This window comes from Balaenoptera musculus, chromosome 2, assembly GCF_009873245.2.
Source record: "Balaenoptera musculus isolate JJ_BM4_2016_0621 chromosome 2, mBalMus1.pri.v3, whole genome shotgun sequence".
Lineage (NCBI taxonomy): Eukaryota > Metazoa > Chordata > Mammalia > Artiodactyla > Balaenopteridae > Balaenoptera > Balaenoptera musculus.
In genome coordinates, this window is record NC_045786.1 from 73,579,880 (window position 1) to 73,600,785 (window position 20,906).

At 44.5% G+C, this 20,906-nt stretch overlaps 1 protein-coding gene across 1 annotated transcript in view; it reads left to right on the plus strand.

Moving 5' to 3' along the window:
* The window catches only part of ANXA2 (annexin A2), a 44,316-nt gene extending 26,254 nt beyond the window's left edge, over nucleotides 1–18,062 (plus strand). The window contains exons 4-13 of the mRNA XM_036843177.1: nucleotides 2,520–2,614; nucleotides 5,652–5,765; nucleotides 9,264–9,354; nucleotides 10,318–10,397; nucleotides 11,785–11,844; nucleotides 13,812–13,905; nucleotides 14,491–14,586; nucleotides 15,386–15,444; nucleotides 16,556–16,678; nucleotides 17,689–18,062. Coding sequence (XP_036699072.1) covers nucleotides 2,520–2,614; nucleotides 5,652–5,765; nucleotides 9,264–9,354; nucleotides 10,318–10,397; nucleotides 11,785–11,844; nucleotides 13,812–13,905; nucleotides 14,491–14,586; nucleotides 15,386–15,444; nucleotides 16,556–16,678; nucleotides 17,689–17,748 — 872 coding nt within the window. The 3' untranslated portion in view covers nucleotides 17,749–18,062. The remainder of the gene's footprint in view (nucleotides 1–2,519; nucleotides 2,615–5,651; nucleotides 5,766–9,263; nucleotides 9,355–10,317; nucleotides 10,398–11,784; nucleotides 11,845–13,811; nucleotides 13,906–14,490; nucleotides 14,587–15,385; nucleotides 15,445–16,555; nucleotides 16,679–17,688) is intronic.
* The last annotated feature ends 2,844 nt before the right edge of the window (nucleotides 18,063–20,906 follow it).

Genomic DNA, 20,906 nt, shown 5'->3' on the forward strand with positions numbered 1-20,906 from the left:
CATGTGACCAGATACATCCATGAAAGTAGCCTGGTAAGCCTTAATGAGTCTGTGAAGAAATCTATCCAGCCTGTACTTAAGCTCAATTTTTGGGACTTCCCTGGTGGTCCAGTGGGTAGGACACCACGCTCCCAACGCAGGGGGCCCCGGGTCGGGGAACTAGATCCCGCATGCATGCTGCAACTAACAGTCCGCATGCCGCAACTAAAAAGATCCACATGCCACAACTAAGAAGTCCGCATGCCACAACTAAGACCTGATGCAGCCAAAATAAATAAATAAGTAAATAAATAAATAAATAAATAAATAAGTAATAAAAGAGTTGCAGTACATTCTGTAGAATAGATTTTTTTTAAAAAAAGCTCGATTTTCTGTGTTAGTCTTTTGTGGAAGCAGAACTGGAGGTCATTGTTCAAGCCCCTTCCTCATGCAAGTGTAGATGCTAAGACCCCAGGAGGGCAGATGCTTCCACGGTAACAGTGGCAGAGCTGGACCTCCGTCTCTCTAAGCTTCAAGCTTCCCCATCTGTAAACGAGGAAGAGAAATAGCCATCCCCACATGGTTGTTGTGAGGGTTACATAAGATGGTTTGCATTCGGATGTTTTGGAAACCAAAGAGAATGATATAGATACAGTTCCTGAATATCATGCATATCGTGTTCTATTCTAACTAAAGTACTTAGAACCACACCGGGAATCTCGTGAGGTGAAGTCACTAGTTGATTCTAGATCAATGATTATATGTCATTCATGGTGTATATATTTTAAAAATACCCTTCTTGTGCTCATCATAGTGAATTGGAAACTATAGGTAATCAAAAGGAAGAAAACTTGAAATTATCTATAATCCTACCACTCAGATGATCCCTATTAAAATTTTGGTATAAACTAACACAGTATTGTGAACCAACTATACTCCAATAAAAATAAAAAAATTTGGTTTTGGTATGAAGGGTTCAACATATTTTCTTACACATGAGCATGCCTTTTACAAAAATCAGGTTAGATTGGGTGTACTGTTTTGCAACCTGTTTTTTTACTTAACAGTATATTGTGAACATTTTTTCATGTCATTTAATACTTTATACCGTCATTTTAAATGTCTGTATATTATCCCATTATATGGACAAAAACATTTATTTAATCAATCTATTATTAGACATTTTCCCCCTTTATTTTTTGCCAAAATAAGCATCTTCGAAACAATCTCATATTCAGCAGTTGGGTTTCTACATTGACACTGGCTACTCTGAAAATCAGAGCTAAAGGTATAAATGCTGCAGTTAAGGTAACTAACGTATTGGTATGAATTCACTTAAAAATGAGTATGTAAATACAAAAATGTTACTTATTTTTATACCCAGAAATTCTGACTTTCTGCTTTTTGATCTTTCTAACACACTTGAGAGTTTAGAATACCTTCTTTGTAAGTCTGCTCATTGCCTCTGTCTCAGAGCATCATCGTTCTGACCTTTCTGTTGCTTTGGAACTCCTGATTTCCTATAGGCTGGGCTGTTTGCAGTTCACGTGTGACCTTGGAGGCTTAACCACTCTGCTGTTTTCTCACTCAGGAATTACCTATCCAGTTATGGCAAAGACTTCCTTTTATTAAACTAAGTTCATAATCAGTCAGGAGAGAGACCTTTCACTTTCTGAATTCTTAAAATAGTGCTTCCTTAAGTTAAATGGCATGTTAAGAGTATTTCTGATATAAAATTGGAAACTTTCACATACCAGAAGGCATTGCTTATCTTTGTAAATACACATGTTCCAATTAAAATAGGTACTAAAATATTTTGGTGGCACTTCAAAACTCCCAGTTTAGATTTAATTTACATTAAAACATTATTCTTTTTAATAAAGTTATAAAATTGATTATTAAAATTGCCTATTGAATATTAAAAGCAGTGGAACATTTATTTTCCTTATAAAACAACTTAGTCTTCAGTAAGTAGGATTGTATTAATCAACTATGCTATTAAAATACAACTGCCATATTAAATATGACTCATCATGACAGTTTATATAATTATAGAAATTGTACCTAGCTGCTTATATAGCCATAATCCTGCAATAAATATAAATAATTGTCTCTATTAATTCAGGTCGCAGTTACTGTCTATTAAGACCTCAGTTAAATGGTAATTCGGGCACCTTCATTTAAAATCTTTCTAAATCTTTGTTGTTCCATCTGACTGCCAAAGCCCCACAAATGCACCTCCTACTGTTGAGTCCAGAAACCCAATTTATGAATGAAATTATTATTATTTTTTTTTAAATACAGATACTTAAAAAGGTCTATTTAGACTTGAGGTTTGAGGCTGTCAGGAAAAACAGAAAAGAGGGTATACGTGTTGGGTGGAGGGTGCTGACAGAAAGAAAACATCCTAATGTCTTGGTATTTCACTTTAGGGACTAATATATACATTTCAGGTTGAAAAAATGCTTAAAACCTTCTATGTAAGCCCAAAGGACTAGAGCATATGGTTGAGTAACTGGTCACTACTTGTGTCTTCATAGGTGTGGATGAGGTCACCATTGTCAACATTTTGACCAACCGCAGCAATGAACAGAGACAGGATATTGCCTTCGCCTACCAGAGAAGGACCAAAAAGGTACAACAGGTTCAGGGATGGAGGGCATTCCATGTTGAATTTCAGTTCCTCAGCCATTGCTTTTTTTTTTAATGAATTCTGGCTCTTCCCAGCAAGCGCCTTCTGGAACCCTAGGAGATCCAAGGTTTTCCCCTTACATCCTGTAAGAGTCACAACTCACACATACGTGGCCCCTGGGGTGCTTGGAGCTTATCCATAAAGACCACACCCTCTTCCAACCCAGAGGGTGTAAAGGGAGCAGTTCTGGAAATAGAAAGGATAGGGGAAAACAACAACAGGTATCATTTATTGAATGCTAACTTTGTGCCAGGTATGCCGTTCTCTACATGTGGCCACTCATTTCATCTTTATGACTTCTGCTGGTTCTTGATAAAATGTTTTAAATTTAATCTTGGGACACTAGCCTCCATTTGAGTATTGATCCTGACACACTCCTCTCATTCTTAAAAAAATACACTTGCGTTCCTAAGAGCTTTGCAACCACCAGGTTTAGTTTAGTAGTTCATTTGGTCTCCAGGCTATCTTCACCTTGCCATGCTCTCACTATTTAAAGGGTCTTGTGTGCTTTTTTTCCCATGCTTGTCCACGAGTGGTTGGTTAAGGAACAGCCCAGCACTTGTTCATCCTTTATTTTGTCGCAGTGTTAGGAAATTTATTTTTACAGACAGGCTGCTTTATTTTTAACTTCTTGCTATTAAAAGCTTTTGATTTATTCTTGGACGGTGCAGTAAGCATGGCTTCCTGCAGCTCCCGTTTGACTTACGGCTTTCACTCGTAGTCACAGTGGAGGTGAGCTGGAAGGATTCTAGAAAAGACATTTCTGCGCTTGGAGTTGACATGACCACCAGGGTCCAGGAAGTTGCAGGTCACACCCTGCTATATCTCCCTCTCCCACCTCTCAAAACAGTTGGAAAGGACATAGGAAAGCATGCAGCTTGTTTCCTCTCATATGCATTAAAATTTTTCTTCCAGCTAGACTGACATTAATCTACTATAGTGAGGCATGGAAGGGAGTGTTTATTTCTCCACTTTCCCTAAAGGATCTGTGAGCTGGTAGAGCTGAGTTCCAGTTGGAGCTGAAGGCCCACCTCTTTGGACAATATGCCTGTAATTGCTCCTTCAGCTGTCACTTACAGAGTGTGGTCTTGGAACACACTTGGGTGTGGACACATAAGTGTACATAGAAATATAGAAGCCCGGATTTCGATTTCAGATGAGATACATGGAGAACAAAGCTCTCACATACCCTGTTGGAGGGATGATGTTACAGAATCATGATGGGTTTGCTGACCTCACAGGCTTCATGGTGGGCTGGGGACAACTCACTCTCCTACTGATTCTTGATACCTCTCAGCCCTGGGCTAAGGAGAATTAATCACATTTTAAAGAAAGATACATAAAATACTGGAGATACTTTCTGAAGGAAATCCTGAAAGCAGAACCTTTTGTTTGCATAATAAAGGAGAAGGCCCTGTACTGTAGAGTACTTTAACAATAGGGACCCAGGCTGCCTAGGTGAGGGCGTGAACAGCATGGGTACAGCTAGTAGCACTGGACAGGAACTGGGACAGAAGATCGATGTTCTGTTTCTTTCATGTTCGAGCAGATGCCAGGTTTCTCCAGATAAGGAATGGTCATATTTTATTTGTCAAACATACCTGGACAAATATTCTTTGCTAAGTGCAAAGAAAGCCCTGTGCTTGACATTATGAGAAGCAGGAAGTTGGCTGCCCATAAGGAGTTTATTATAGAAGTGGAAGCAGTCAGTAGGTGCCCAAATGCTATTTGAAGTCTGAACAGAGAATGGGTAGAGGGGAGTGTCAGGGTAGGCTAAGTTTGGAATTACCTAACCTCAGAGTTCCACGCTGGAAAATTGGTGCTATAATTGGAAGGTGTAGCTTCTAAAGTTCTCTCCTAAGTGCTATGTGTTACTAGGACTTCAGGAAGCAGGAGAAAGTAGGTGATGAAAGGGTTGGGCCAGATGATTTCTAAGACCCATCTCAGTCCTCGACATCTGTGAATGATTTGAGAAGATTCTCTCTGAAGCAGGCTGCACATCACCTCTTAGAGCCTGCACATACCTCTAGGGGCTAAACGTCGTAGATGCCATGGGTGCTGCTGCAAAGCAGGAGAGGAAGAGAGAAGAGGGGGGAAAAAGTGAAAAGAAAAAAATAATTACAACAGGAGAGTTCAGCCATCACTCAATGCCCATGATTTGTAGGAAATCTAATCCCCGGGGAAGCATCTGTCAAAGCCACATCGAATTGGGATATCTGTCTGCCTGTGTGGGTGCTGACTCAGGCCTCTGACTTGAAATCTGTCAGTGGATTTTAATGGTAACAGTGGGAACCTTTAAGAAACAGTATACAGCAGGGAAGCCCAGGGGTGAATGGGGAGGGCTTTAGTCCCCACCATCTTGATAATACCATTCCAGTTTGGTATGGAAAATAGAGGTTCTCTCAGTCTTAGGTGAAGTGTTTTGCATAGGAAAGCTTCATGAGATCACTTCTAGCCAACTGGGGGCCTCTGGTTCCACCTGGAGACTTTCTGGAGCCACCTCTGGCACAGCTGCACAAAACCTTTCACAGGAGGATACCAGCAGGCCACGAGGGTTCTGTTTCCTTGGAGGCTCCCCACTTTGATCACCTCCTTCTTAGCAGGGGCCTTGACCCTAGAAAGTGCCCTGTCTTCCATAGGCTGTTACCACGTGCGAGTGTAAGCGTATTGTAAACTGCATTCACTCATAGCTTTCTGAGGCGTTGCATGCTGCTCTGGTTTCCTTTTACTGACTGGACGAGAGGGCAAAATCAGCTTGGATTTTAGGGGATTTTACCGGAGGAAAGTCTGATCTTTCCATTTCTGACCTTTAGGTCTGCCAAAGGGAATGCGGTTGAAGGATACTTTGACTGAACACCCCAGAGTTGTCAAAGAATCACAACCTGCTTTACAAACACATGCCTCTATTTTTGTCTTACTAGTTTTAAAGGAATACTGGTTACCAACCAAGTTTTCCATGTTGTTGCCTGTTTTTCTGAAGGAACTTGCATCAGCACTGAAGTCAGCCTTGTCCGGCCACCTGGAGACAGTGATTTTGGGCCTATTGAAAACACCTGCTCAGTATGACGCTTCTGAGCTGAAAGCCTCCATGAAGGTAAACACGTGTGAGATGCAATCTCTGTCAAATCTGCCATTAATATTTGTGAATTACAGCTTCCTGAGTGTAATTAGGTGATTTTCAGTTATGTTGAATTCTCATTTGGAATCATTTTTTGGGAATGAACTGAAGCTATAAGGCTCAGGATTTGTACCAAAAATATTTCCACTACTTTTTTTTAAGACTGTAAAGAAATTTCATGATGCAGAGAAGTCAGTTACCAGCTGCTACTGCTTGGCACCTGGGCAATTGGAATACCATTTGGAAAAACTACTTCCTTGATTACACTTCCTCTTTAAAAAAGATTTGTTATGATATTAAGGCAAAAGTAAAACTCATAGCTTTTAAGTGAAGCTTAACAAAAATCTGCGTATGCCGTTTTGGTTGTTTCTTGTGACCTTCTCCTTGCTGGTCCCATTGTTTGATTCAAATTTTGAGCAAAATCAGAACATCACAGTGCACATAAAGGGTGATTTCAGATCGTGAATGGTTCCTGTGTTTTGTTCAGAACAAAAGTATCAAGGCACATGCTACTGTCTTTTGTTTGTATTTTGCAAAGTTATTTTGAACATGGATTTTTTAGATTAAATTAGATAGTAAAAATTCCAGGTTGTAAGTTCCCCTGAATTTTGTGTGTACCTAAAACATCAAGTATTATATAAATGTAATAGATATATAAACATAAATGCATGTTTAATGGCAAAGCACAGAACCCTTTTCGGAAGTGTGCCTGCAACACTTTGAATAATCTGACACTGCCCTCTGCTGGTAAAACTGGGTAAAGCCTCAGAGTGGAGGGAAAGCTGTAGTTCTGATTTTTTTTCTAAGTCCGAGTGCATTTTCTGTGACGCCACCATTTCTGAATTATGGAGAGATGGAGCTGTAAGTCTGTCACCAGCTAATGTCACAGCTCAGTTGTCATCCCTTCCCCCACGGAGCACCTCGAGAGAGAGGCAGCTTCCCACCGGGTATTTCCAGGGCCCAGAAGTTGATAGCGCAGGGCTGCTGAAAGATTTGCTCTGAAATCAGTTTTCCAGCTTGGCCCAAGCTGTGCTCAGTTTATCTGAGCAGACTTGCTCTGAGTTTTCTAAGTAGGCTATGTTGGACAGAATGATAAAATGTCAATAACACTTAATGATCCTGTTTAATAAAAAGAACACTGAAAACACTCAGTCTTGGGACCTTTGGAGCCATGGATGAGTTGGACTCTCCTAGGTTTCTTCTGACCATCATCACTTCAGATCAGTTTATCTTATTTTTTGCCAAGAATTCATTGAGTTGTGATTTGTGCAATTTTATAAGTATCTATTACTAGGTATTAGTGACTTGAAACAGACCTGTTTGAGCTGTCAGTCACCATTGTAATCTATGTAATTGGGCCCAATGAAAGGTGCTTTGACTGCTAGATCTTTGACCTTGTGCCAGCTCTTCCATTAGCTATCACAGCTGAGTACCCTTCTGAAATCCATAAAGCTTGGAGTGACATTAACTGAACTATTATTTAAAAAAAATCTGTTTTGACTTCTGGCAATACCAGTGGCAATATCTGCCATATGTTACAGTAGACGTTGCCCTTGTGATGGGAACTGTGGACAGTCTGTGGAGAGCTTGGGCCAAGTTTGAAATTGCCAAGGTCACCTTTAAATATAGAGAAAAAGTACTATTAGAATTCTCTGATATTAACATGGGTATATCAGTGATGAAAGAAAACAAATCTTCTATTGCTATACCTGTTTCACGTTTCAACAGTGTCAGGATATAGCATTTCTTCCAATGCATGAGTTATTTTTAGACTATATTTATTATATATCCTTGAGATTGAAAAACTGCCCCCTAAAATATTTGAAGATGCTTGGTAATCTCTTTATAATATCTGTATAGAATATTGTGTAGACCTTTTGCTAAGAAGGTCTAAGAAGGGAAGAAGAAGGGAAGAAATTTTGCTAAGAAGGGAAGAAATTTTGGCTTTGCCAGCACCTCTACAAATCGTGATTAAAAACTCTGGGAGAGGGCTTCCCTGGTGGCGCAGTGGTTGAGAATCTGCCTGCTAATGCAGGGGACACGGGTTCGAGCCCTGGTCTGGGAAGATCCCACATGCCGCAGAGCAGCTAGGCCCGTGAGCCACAATTACTGAGCCTGCGCGTCTGGAGCCTGCGCTTCTGGAGCCTGTGCAGCACGGCAAGAGAGGCCGTGACAGTGAGAGGCCAGCGCACCGCGATGAAGAGTGGCCCCCACTTGCCACAACTAGAGAAAGCCCTCGCACAGAAACGAAGACCCAACACAGCCATAAATAAAATAAATAAATAAATAAATAAAAAATTTAAAAAAAAAAAAAAAAAAAAAAAAAAAAAAAAACTCTGGGAGAAGAGGCCTTGGCTCAGATTAGATGAGGAATAAAATTCAAAATTAACTATTAACCTGAGGCTTAGCTTATATAAACCACTTTTTTAGGGACATATAAACTCTAATAAGTTTAATTAATAGCTGACACACTTTTCATGTGGATAAGTAAGTTTCTTATTGTATTAACACCTTATAATTGATTTACATTTTAAACAGTTGTAATTCTACTTAGTTCAAAGTGATATTTCCATACTCGGAAAGACAAGTATTAGAGAATCCTGATTATTAAATCTTGACTTTGATCATGAAGCCAGCTTTGAAATACAAGTTTCATTGGGTCCTTTCAAGCTCTCTGGCATGCCAGCTCAAAAGTGTATATATTAAATTTGAATACATCACCCATCAAATTCTTATTCCTTAATAAAGTGTTGGTGTCTAGGTTTATTTGGCACTTCATTATTTCCTTTTGCTTCTCTAAAATGCCTGAAGAGTGCATCACAATCAAGCAAAAATGGAAGTACAAGAATGAAATTTTTAACATTAACCCAATTTTGCATTTCAAAGAGGTAAAGCTAAAAATTTTATCTCATCTATACCTTTCCCTCGTAAAAGACTTACTCCAATCTAACGATGCTGGCTGCAAATGACAGCATAAAATCTCTATATTCCTTTGTTTTAAATTTCTGAGCAGAATTGTATAATAAAGAAAATTATTTCTCATCTATTAAAGTAATGGCTGATTATTAGAGAAGTTGAAAAAATAAAGAAACATAGGGAGACGATAAAGTTATTCATTTTATAAACCCATCGCCAAAAGGCAACCCCTTTTAACATTTTGGTGTATTCCATTGCTGTCTCTTCCTATTTCACTATATATTTATATATAGTGGAAAAAAATTTTTTTTAATATAGTTGAGCTAAAAAAACATGTCAGTTAAACCATCTTTTATTTTGATGAAGCATTTTTTTAAAGGAATAGCATATAACTTTACCTTGTGCTGAGGAATGCAGTACAGATCCCTCAGGAGAAATGCAGGAAGGGACGTGCTACACACGCAATCTGTGTGTGTAGTTTACCTGATTGAGATCAGGGAAGTGGGCTAATGGCCTGGAGGGCTTTCCCTGCTGATGGCTGCAATGCCTGGTTCACAGGGGCTGGGGACCGATGAGGACTCCCTCATTGAGATCATCTGCTCCAGGACCAACCAGGAGCTGCAGGAAATCAACAGAGTCTACAAGGAAAGTGAGTAGCCCTAGTTCTGTGGTGCACCCTCTCAGCCCTGTTTCTGTGACCCCCCATCCTGGCCTGCTGGGCTGGTGTTCAGGATAGGGTGCCTGGATTACTTGTGGAGAAATGCTTGCCATCTGGACCGTCCAGGGGTTTGCTCTGTTCCAGGTCCCTCTCCTACATCTCCTGATGGCCTGGGTTTTGATGATTATATTCCCCTAGAACTAACACAAAAGGATATACAGGAGCAAAAGCAGAGAAAACAAACAAAAAAGAAAAAAAGATCTGATGGGGAGAAGTAGGAAGTATTTTACATGGATTTCTTGGAATGGGTGCTGTCCAGTTTCTGCTGAGAAGGTTCCCAGCTCTTGACTGCAGATCACTGTTGCAAGAGGCACGTGGACCTCTGTGCACCAAGCAGTGTAGGAGACCCGGGTGGAGTAAATGATGCAGCTTACATGTGTATGTGGTACCACTACGTTTAAACATAGATGCTATTTTGAATAATAAAGTAGAAATTCATTGAAAAGTACTCTTTAATTCTTACTAGTTTTTGCCATTGTGCATTTTCTCGATCAGTAGATAATAAACCACAGTTTGTGTGTGTGTGTGTGTGTGTGTGTGTGTGTGTGTGTGTAGTCCTCCAAATTTTTTGATGATCCAAATAAGTATAGATAGTCAAGAAGTTTGGGAGCCAGTATTTTAGCTACCCAGGAAGTCACTGATCAAAGGTGAGCTTGAGGATCCCTGGTCTGATCCTGCTCTGTGTGTCCCTTGTCACTGATAATAACACTGGTTCTGATTTCATGAGGGTAAAAATCATTCTAGAGAATCCACCTCCTTTGGGTGGGTACATCCGTGCTGCCACAGCTGTTTCTGCTTTTTAGAGGCTTGGCGGGCAGGGGATAAGTGGGGCCGGTGGCTGGCTGGCTGCACAGGCAGGAAGCGTCTAACCAGAGTGTTGTTTTGTTTTCCAAGTGTACAAGACTGATCTGGAGAAGGATATCATTTCTGACACATCTGGTGACTTCCGCAAGCTGATGGTCGCCCTATCGAAGGTTGGTTTCCGGTTTATTTCTTTGTCCTTGCTTCCTCCCAAGGCGAGTTGCGCGCCTCATTTTATACTTGGGAACGAATTAACTCAATCCTCTGTGCCTGCATCAGAAATTCCAGCTGCATTTTCGGCAGTGGGTTTGCACTGTCACTGCAGAGTTGTCATTTTTGTATAATAGGATTTCTTATCCTGCAAAACCGTATGGTCAGGTGGACTTTGGGGCCAGAGGAGGAAGAAGCGGCTCTCAGCTCCTGGCCTGGATTTATGTGCCAGCCCTGACTGTGACTTGGGGAAGGTCATTTTGCCCTTATCTGTGGTCACATAGAACCCAGTGGGAGGTGACCCTCTTGTTTCTTTTACCTGCTTTCATTTCTTAAGAGATGGTTTGCCCAGGTAGTGGTTTCCCTGGAGAGGTCTTTGCTTGTTTGCTAATGTTAACACATTAATGTGGATGAAAGGCATTTCCTTCCTGAGTCTGAGTTCTGACCCGAGTGCAGTTTAATGTGTATGAGCTGGGCGAGGGAAGAGGAATTTTCCCTGGGAACCCTGATGACAAATGGTCGTTGGGCATGCTGTATCCTGCCCACGCACCTCTCCATCACCGTAACAACTCCGTACCGCCCTCCCCAGCTCTCTTCTCTACCACGTGCCCTGCATACCGCCACCCACCCATCTTTGAAATCCACTTGCACCAAACTCCTGATCAACAGACATTGCTGCTGCATCAAATCCAAACTCTCAACTGCCTTTAAGCGTCTTCTGTACCCTGGCCCTGCCTAACTTAGTCTTCCTCGCTAGGCTTCCCTCCCGCTCACCTTCTCTTGAGCTGGGCGGCACATCGCTCCCCTGTGCCGTCCCTCCTGTGTGGAGTGGCTTCTCCTGCTCCCCATTACCAGCCTCATCTGACGCATCCTTTGCGGTTTACCTCAGCGGTACCCCATTGTCCACAGACTTTGCTGACGATTCTGCCTGACAGATTTCTTCCTTCTTTTGCATTTCACTTCTACTTAGAGCCACAGATACTTGTGTTGTTTTACCATTTATTCCATGCGTATTTCTCCATCTGGGCTGTGAGCTCTCTGAAGGAAGGAGCTTAAATATCATTAACTTTTTTAGGGGGAGGAGGGTAGATTCTGTAAGATGCTTAGCCCAGAATTGGGTAAAAAGAGGGTATAGCCCCCACTTCACTGCCTCAATTATTGTAACAATCCTTGGTCTTACCTAGACTTTTTTTTTTAACCTAGACTTTTAAGTGAAGAAAAATTTCAGGAGGGTGTTTATTCAGTAAATAGTGGCTTACATGAGTTGGGGAGAAGATAACATTTTCAGTTTTAAAATGTACAAAGAAATACATTTGATGTTCTTTATTTATTTATTTTTTTTCCCCGTAGGGTCGAAGAGCAGAGGATGGCTCTGTCATTGATTATGAACTGATTGACCAAGATGCCCGGGTCAGTGCCAAGCTTCTTGGTGTTTGAGCTTTTGTTTCCTAGTCTCTGGATAGTCTGTATAGTTATCTATCCTGCATAACAAATTACCTCCGAACTCAGTGGCTTAGAACAACTAGCACTTACTATCTCTCAGTTTCTGTGGGTCAGGAACTGGGAAGTGGCTCAGGACTTCTCATGAGGTTGGAGACAAAATGTTGACCAGGGCTGCATCATCTGAGGGCCTGACAGCGTCAGGAGGACCCGCTTCCCAGATCACCCACCCATGTAGTCCCCCACCCATGTGACTGTGGGCAGGAGGCCTTACTCCTTCTCCACGTGGGCCTCTCGAAGGGGTTGCTTGAATGTCCTCACAGATGGCAGCCGGCTCTGCCCAGGGTGAGTGATCCAAGAGAGACAGCGAGGAGGAAGCCAGGTGCCTTTTATGGTGTAATCTCAAGAGTCACACACACTGCCACTTCTGTCATAACTCTGTTCATTAGAGACGAGTCACTAGGTCTAGCTTCCAGTCAGTGGGAGGGGAAGTAGGCTCCGCGTTTGGAAGGGAGGAATGTCAAAGAATTTGCGGGCTGCATTTCCACTTTCTGGAAGCTGTAGTTACAACAAGATATACCCTTATAATGCTGGTGTTAGTTACAGGATCAGTTTCTGACTCACATTTGCTCATTTAGACTTTGCTTGTTTCTGCAGGGTGTGATGCTGGTGTTCACACTGGTGGGCATTTGCTACAAACACACACTAATAGGATTCACAACACAGAACGGTGGAAGGAGATGGTAGAGGCACAGGCAGGGACGGCAGGGCTTTACTGCCCTTGGTGGTGGGGGAAGAGGTGAGAGGGACAGAGGCCCTGCCTTCTTTTCTGGCTGAATAGAACTTCTGCTGGTTCTCGTTCCATAATCACCCGGAACTATTTGTGAAGCTGATTCAGATCACTGTGAGCTACATGCCTTTCCCAGAGGGTCGACAGCTGTCTCGAAGTATTTCATAAGAGCTGAAGAACAAAATTAATTTTAATCCATTTTAGTTTTAAAATTCAGTATATTTCACGTTGCCCACTTAGCAGGAGGTAGAAAAGGATTTTTAAAATTTATTTATTATTAAATTTTTATTTATTTATTTATTTTTGGCTGCTTTGGGTCTTCTTTGCTGCGCGGGCTTTCTCTAGTTGCGGTGAGCGGGGGCTTCTCTTGTCGTGGAGCACAGGCTCTAGGAGCGCAGGCTCAGTAGTTGTGGCTTGCGGGCTCAGTAGTTGTGGCTCCCGTGCTTAGTTGCTCCGCGGCATGTGGGATCGTCCCAGACCAGGGCTCGAACCCGTATCCCCTGCATTGGCAGGCGGATTCTTAACCGCTGCGCCACCAGGGAAGTCCCTAGAAAAGGGTTCTGCAACTCCCAGATAGTGGACGGTCACTGAATAAGTATCGGCTCTTGCATAAGCCTTTCTCCCTCCTTCCCTGCCATTCTTAGCATTACTTATAGCCCCTAAATTTTCTAGAAACTGAAAATGTGATTGGACCAGCTTTTTTTTTTTTTCCAGCTCCATCATTTCCAGAGTCTCTAAGAAGTCTGGGGGTGGGTACATGACTTGTAGCTGTCTTTAGTAGATGACCATTAGTTTATGTGCTATTGACCGTGCCAAATGGAGAAGAGCTGGATGTGCCAATGAGCACTGGCTTGTCCTTCTGTATATGAGTAGAGGTTCTTGGTCATCCCTACGGTGTTCAGGGAAGGAGATTTCTACAGCATCACCCTCACGAACAACCTACTGTCATGCCGTATGTTTGTGCTTCAGGAAGACTGCTCTTAAGACTTTTGACCTAAATAGCACATTTTTCCTGTGTCTGCAGTGCAATCGTCCTTTCTCATTTGGCATCCTGAACGTATAGGTTCTGGGGTTTTGTGCGTGACGGGTTTTTAATGAGCTTGCTCTGGGTTGTGGAATTAACTTTCGTGGCTGGTTGTGCTCGTAGGATCTCTATGATGCTGGCGTGAAGAGGAGAGGGACAGATGTTCCCAAGTGGATAAGCATCATGACCGAGCGGAGTGTGTGCCACCTCCAGAAAGGCGAGTGCTGTGCTGGGGAGGTCTTAGAGCCCCCGGGCCACAACGGAGGGCCCTCGCAAGCGGGCCAGCCGGGTGTCTGTGCTGGGGCTCAGGTCTGCCAGAACAGAGCCCACTCCCCGCTTTGTACCCCCTAATCGCACCCAGTTTTCCTCACCAAGTCCATTCATCCTTCTTTCCCATTTTGGATCGTTTTTTTCCCCTAAATACTTTTCATGTTTGGTGCTTTGTTGTGCTGCCTCTTCTCCTCTGGACCATTTTATCTTGCCATATCTGTTGAAGTAATGGACTTGGTTGGGTGCTATGTACTGTTTCTCGTGGCCCAGATAAAGTGGGTTCCACGCCGGAGAGATGAAGATGGTCAAAATATGTGGCTGGGGCAGTGCCATTTAGGACAGGTGCATGGTTCGGCTGTCCCAGGGCAAGGTACAGTGTCAGCTCCGGTCTGTGTGGCAATCCCTAACCCTCTAGGACGCTATGATCATCATCATCTTTTTGTGTGTGTGTGTGATGCGTAACCGTGTGGGTAACCATTGATAGCTTTGACCAGTGGCTCTGTTATAATAATTATCTCTTGCTTTTCTTTAGTATTTGAAAGGTACAAGAGCTACAGCCCTTATGACATGCTGGAGAGCATCAAGAAGGAGGTTAAAGGAGACCTGGAAAACGCTTTCCTGAACCTAGGTAAGCAGGTGTGGCCCCACATCCCTAGTGGACATCAGCTTTCAGTCAGCTAGCTGTGCTGAAGCAGAAGTAACGAATGGCCATCCTGTTAATTCAGGTGGCTTTGGGAGGCATGGCTTCTTTACATGATTTGGGTAGTTTCATAATCTTCACCGTATGAATTTAAGATATGGAACTGAAGAAGGGCTTACGTTGGTAGAATGGAGCGTTGCCCAGGAGGAATAAGATAACCAGAGAAAGGGCTCTGTCCTTTGGGGGAACTCACACATCCATTTGGGTTTCTGCGTCGCTCAGAGTCCCCTGGTTTAAGAGCACAGTGATGGGCTTCCCTGGTGGCGCAGTGGTTAAGAATCCGCCTGCCAATGCAGGGGACACGGGTTCGAGTCCTGGTCCGGGAAGATCCCACGTGCCGCGGAGCAGCTAAGCCCGTGTGCCACAACTACTGAAGCCCGCGGGCCTAGAGCCCATGCTCTGCAACAAAGAGAAGCCACCGCAATGAGAAGCCCGTGCACCGCAACGAAGAGTGGCCCCCGCTCGCTGCAACTAGAGGAAGCCCGCCTGCAGCAATAAAGACCCAGCGCAGCCAAAAATAAATAAATAATATATAGATTTATTTAAAAAAAAAAAAAAAAAAGCACAGTGGGCTGATTCAGAGGATTCCTGGTTTTCCCTGAGTGTTTTCTGTTTTGCAGAGACCATTCCTGTTACGTCTGGTCATCTGGTGGTGCCCCAGGTCAGGGCTTCACTCCCCCACTGGTGGAGGAGAGAGGAGTTACTGACCCTTTTCTTCTCTCCACAGTCCAGTGCATTCAGAACAAGCCCCTGTATTTTGCTGACAGGCTGTACGACTCCATGAAGGTAAGGGCAACTGGCCGAGAGGTCCATGTTTCCACACTAGGCTTTTTCTTCCTTTGTGCCCCAGACTAAGTCTGCTGACTAGCGGATGGAGGAAGGGACCCCACTGTCTAGGTGCAGGAACACACTAGTCAGCTCTGCTTTTACGTGACAGGTGAGAAAAGCACAAATCTGTCTTCTGTTTCTCCCAACTACTTGAACACGTGTTTGTGTACAGGTAGAAAGCAAAGTGCCACGGGAGAGAGAAAATGCCAGATGGTGATCATGTCAGATTCCTGTTCAGATTTCTCAGTGATTCCCTCCTGGTACACCAGAGTAAGGACAAACAAGGAAGAGAGGTTATTAAGCAACCACTAGGCAGTAGGCATTGTGCTACTACTTACTTTATCTTAAATCATTACCAAAAAACCTGTGAGGCTTGTGTGACTATTTTCTTTCTAGATGAGGAGAATGGAGCTTGGAAAGCTTCAGCTTGCTTGAGGTTACATAGCCAAACTTGAACTTGGGTCTGTCTGACTCCAAAGCCAGCCCTGCAGTTTTCCCTTAAATGGACTGTCTCTTCCCACAGTCCCATCCCCTTTTCCATGCCTTAGATGTGCCTTGTGCTTTATGGCTTCCAGGCCCTTGCCGCTGCTTCCTGGGTCACCCCCTTGTCCCATCTCCCCTCAGGTTCCATGTCAAGTATGGCCCGTTCTCTGGTCTGAGGTTCTGGATGTAAACTTCAGTGGTCCTTATTGCTTGTACCATTCAAAATGGCACAGAGCCACGGTGAGCGTGGTAGCCTGTGCTCTCTAAGCCCCCGAGATCCAGGAGCTTTGTGTTACGTACATAAACTCGCGCACTTCCTGACCTGAGCCTTGCAGCGGTCAGCGCTCAGTTCACGTTTACTGAATGTACAGCATGGGGGCTTTGTGCCGATTTCATGCTGGTGTGTTTGGAATTCCAAGGCGCTCATTGTTCTTAAGGGAGCAGTTTTGCTGTTATCTTTGCAGTCTCTTAGAGGGCGGCATCAGGAACCCAGATCAGTTCCATGTGCAGGAGAACTCACTAGACTCTTTTCTAATGATTAACACTGTCAGCGAATTGTAACTTGGAGCGTAAATTTGACTTTCAGGGCAAGGGCACTCGCGACAAGGTCCTGATCAGAATCATGATCTCCCGCAGTGAAGTGGACATGTTGAAAATTAGATGTGAATTCAAGAAAAAGTACGGCAAGTCCCTGTACTACTACATTCAGGTAAGGCCCCACCTGACCATCAGAGGGCTGGGAGTCCTGGGCAGGCGTTTGTCAGAACAATGGCAGAATGGCGGTTTTCTGTTTTTCTACCTCCCCGGGGAAGAGGTGCTCGTCATCAAATATCAGGGATTTATTCTGAAAGCGCTATTAGGATTTGCCCTGAAATCTTACAGAATCAGGCGAATATTTCGTATTTCCCACACCTGTTCTGCAGTGACAGTTGGTGCTCATGACAGTGATCCTGCAAGACTTGCTGACATCCTGAAAAGACTTAGATCAATCTAATCTACATTTTATTATATTTCCATTTCTTGAAACTCCTCTGTGATAAGCCTGGCAACATTTCCTCACTCAGAACTCCCATCTCTCCCCTCCCCATTTAGCCTGTCCCTGTTTTGGAGGGATGGAGTGTTCGTATATAAGGAGCAGTTGCGTTCACTGTGGTCCCTCCCACTGTGTTTAATTCAGACAGATGTTGCAAACCCCTCTTTCTGAAAGATCCTGAAAATTTCAGAGGCGTGTCAGTGGTTACCAGGGATGAATTCAGAGCTGGGTTTTGCTATAACTAGGTTTACTGGGGCATATGTTTAAAATTCAGGGAGCATTTAGACTCAGTAATTATTTCCTTAACTCCTCAGCTTATTCCCACGTGACCTTAAGAGTCCACGAAACAACACAGTCAGGCAGGAAGGTGCCTCGTGTGTCTTCTCTGGAAGGATGCAGGCCAGGGAAAAAAGGGGTGGTGTTGGCAGGACCTCAGTGCAGGAGGAGCAGACTGGGTTCTGTCCTCTGGTCACTTACCATGTTAATCCCCAGGACCCTGTGTTCTCTCTACCCTTGTGGCAGTAATCTCCCCTGGGCCACGATCCCTGAGGGTCCTCTGATGGTTTGGGTGTGTCTGGGCAGGTCCCACAGAGGCTCCGTGTGCTGTGGGCCTGCTTGTGTGTTTCTGCAGAGTGTGGGTCTTTCTCCTGACCCTGAATTTCTTTTTTCTCCTTGGCCACTTATAGCAAGACACCAAGGGTGACTACCAGAAAGCGCTGCTGTACCTGTGTGGTGGGGATGACTGAAGCCCGCAATGGCCCGAGGGTCCAGGACGGCTGCTCTGCACTCCCAGCTAACAGTTCTACACAATCAGCTTGTGGCTAACACCCCCCTTGTGCCCTTCCCTGGGAGGGTGGCGTTAGTGCCGCCCCACCCCACCTGCTCCATCCTTAGTTTAGTTGCCTCAGCATTACCTGGCTTTCCGGTCTAGTCTCTCTTTACAGTCAAAGAAGTGAACATTCCAAGGAATTGGAAGTGAAGTCTATGATGTGAAACACTTTGCCTTTTGAGTACTGTGTCGTCAACAGATGAATAAACTGAATTTTTACTTTAGGAACAAGTACTTTGTTGACCTTGCTCTCAATTTAATTGTTTCAAAATCAAACATGCTTAAGGGTTGTATTGTTTGGCTGGTAAGGCTGTCCCCTTGGGGAAGAAAGCTCTAGAAAGGAGCCGTCTGACATGGTAGCTGCTATCCAGATGTGGCTATTTACATTTAAATTTATTTAAACGAAATAATTAAAGGTCAGTTCCTCAGTCAAGCTATCCACATTTCAGATACTCAGTATCCACGTGTGGTTAGCACCTAGGGTACTGGAGAGCACAGGCAGAGTACATTTTCATTATCATAGAAGGTTCTGTTGCCCAGGGGATGATAGTACCTATGGGGGGAAAAATCCCAGAATGACCCCTTCATCTGCTCATCTTTATACAGGTAAGTTAGGTGAAAACAAGCCGCAGGGGCCTCAAACTGGGAAAAGGGGAGGATGGTGTGGGAGACTCCATTCAGCAACTATTGCCAGTGTTCCCGTAAGAATTACAGAAACAAGTAACATCCTGCCCCGGCCTCACCTGTCAGAGTCGGGCTACAGCATCCTTGTACAGGCGGTGTAACAAAAGTAGACGGGCACACAGAGAAGAAAGCGATTGGCTTTGCCTGGGAGGATTGAGAAAGATGACCCAGGGAAGAAAACATCTGAGCCGTGCCCTAATATCTACGGGGAAGTGTTACAGCTGGGAGGAGGTTCTCCACGAGCATTCTTATGGTTCTGATAAAGGTAATTCATACACCTGGTTCACATTTCAAAAGGCACACAGAGTCTGTGCAGTGAAAATTACATCTCCCTCCCACTCTCTTCCCAACCAGCCGGGGGTGGGGGTGGGGTGGGGGTGGGGCCTCCCTAGAGTCACGTGGTTTCTGGTCCTTCCTTCCATGGATAGGCTGTGTACTAAGCAGGTGTGTGTGTGTTGATGTACCTGTCTCCGCTCACAAGGTGAAGGTGCTGTTCATTGGCTTCTAGCCCAGGACCCTGCGGACGGCTTGCTCATACAGGTACCTCCCCTAAACTGGGGCTAGGGCTGGGGCGGTGTTGATGACGATCCCCAAGTTCTTACACTACATTTCCTCCTCGTAAAGGATGCTGTGTCAGTCACTAATTCTTTTTTTTTATAAATTTATTATTTGTTTATTTTTGGCTGCATTGGGTCTTCGTTGCTGCGTGTGGGCTTTCTCTAGTTGTGGCGAGCGGGGGCTACTGTTTGTTGCGGTGCGCGGGCTTCTCATTGCGGTGGCTTCTCTTGTTGCGGAGTACGGGCTCTAGGCACGCGGGCTTCAGTAGTTGTGGCTCGCAGGGTCTAGAGCGCAGGCTCAGTAGTTGTGGCGCACGGGCTTGGTTGCTCTGCGGCATGTGGGATCTTCCCGGACCAGGGCTCGAACCCGGGTCCCCTGCACTGGCAGGCGGGTTCTTAACCACTGCGCCACCAGGGAAGCCCCCAGTCACTAATTCTTGACGCCTGGCTGATGTTGGACGCACTTAGTGGTCTGCAGGGACTAGGCAGGTAGTGGAAATGCAGGTGTGAAATGGGCTGGTTGGACAGAAGTGGGGAGTCTGGAGAATGGAGAACACCTGCCCCACTTTCAGCCTTCAGATCCAATGAAAACAGCACCACGATAACCAAAAGATATACATCTGTGGACTGATTGATTTGCTATTTTGACCTTTGGCAAACTTGCTGTAGAAACTCAGATGGAACATGGCTCTTCAGTCACTAGGCCCATAAAGTGCCTGTAAGGCCACTGAGATACTCTTTAAAATGCAAGTTAGGCAAAAATAGGGTGTTTTCTCAAATGTCTTTTCCTATGCATATTAGATGTGATGCCTCCGATGCCAGAATATACTTTTGCGTGTGCTTGGGGCAGAGTTCAAGGAACTGCATAAGAAGCGGGGAATTTCTGCTTCCCCCCACATTGTTGTTGACCTCAGAACTGATCGGGCTATGCGACTTCCCTGGCGGTCCAGTGGTTAAGACTCCGTGCTCCCAATGCAGGGGGCAGAGGTTCGATCCCTGGTTGGGGAACTAACATCCTGCACACTGCATGGCGCGGCCATGAAAAGAAAAAAAGAAAACTGATTGGGCTGAGCAGAGGCTGTCAGGAGCAGTGTTTCAGGTCACGAAGTATTCAGGCTGTTTCTTCCACCACACGATGCGTTTCATGCAGCAGAGGGAAAGGTGGTGGAAAGAGAAGGCAGGGCTGGGCAGCCAGCGTGTGGGCAGGCTCCTGCTCCCGCTCTGCCCAGGGTGGCCTGGCCACTGGTCTGGCTGTTCTGGACCCTCCAGCAGGCGTGAGGGAAAATCCAAAAGGCAGGTTGGCGAAAGGAAGGCCCCCGGAGAACCATTCCAAATGCTGCCTGCTGTCTCCCCTGCATGGAACAATGGCTGTCTAGTGTTTTCCAAAACTGACAGAAAGGGCACTTGGAATTTGGCCTCATATTCTGGATTCCAGCTTGTCCTCCACAGTCAAGCTGTCCAAACCATTTCTTTTTTTTTTTAAATTAAATTATTTATTTGGTTGCGCCAGGTCTTAGTTGCAGCAGGCGGGCTCCTTAGTTGCAGCATGTGTGTGGGATCTAGTTCCCTGACCAGGGATCGAAACTGGGCCCCCTGCATTGGAGACGCAGTGGAGTCGTAACCACTGCATTACCAGGGAAGTCCCCAAACCGTTTCTTGAAGTAAAGAACCATCTGGAGATTTGACTGTTCTCCCAATTTTACTTTGTAAAGAGAAGGAAAAGGGAATGGGGCAGGCTTTAACAATGGCAGCTGATAATAAGAACTTTGTATTCTTTGAGGAGTTAAAGGTAAATGCATGCAGTTTAGTCACGGAAACTTATTAAACTGTGATT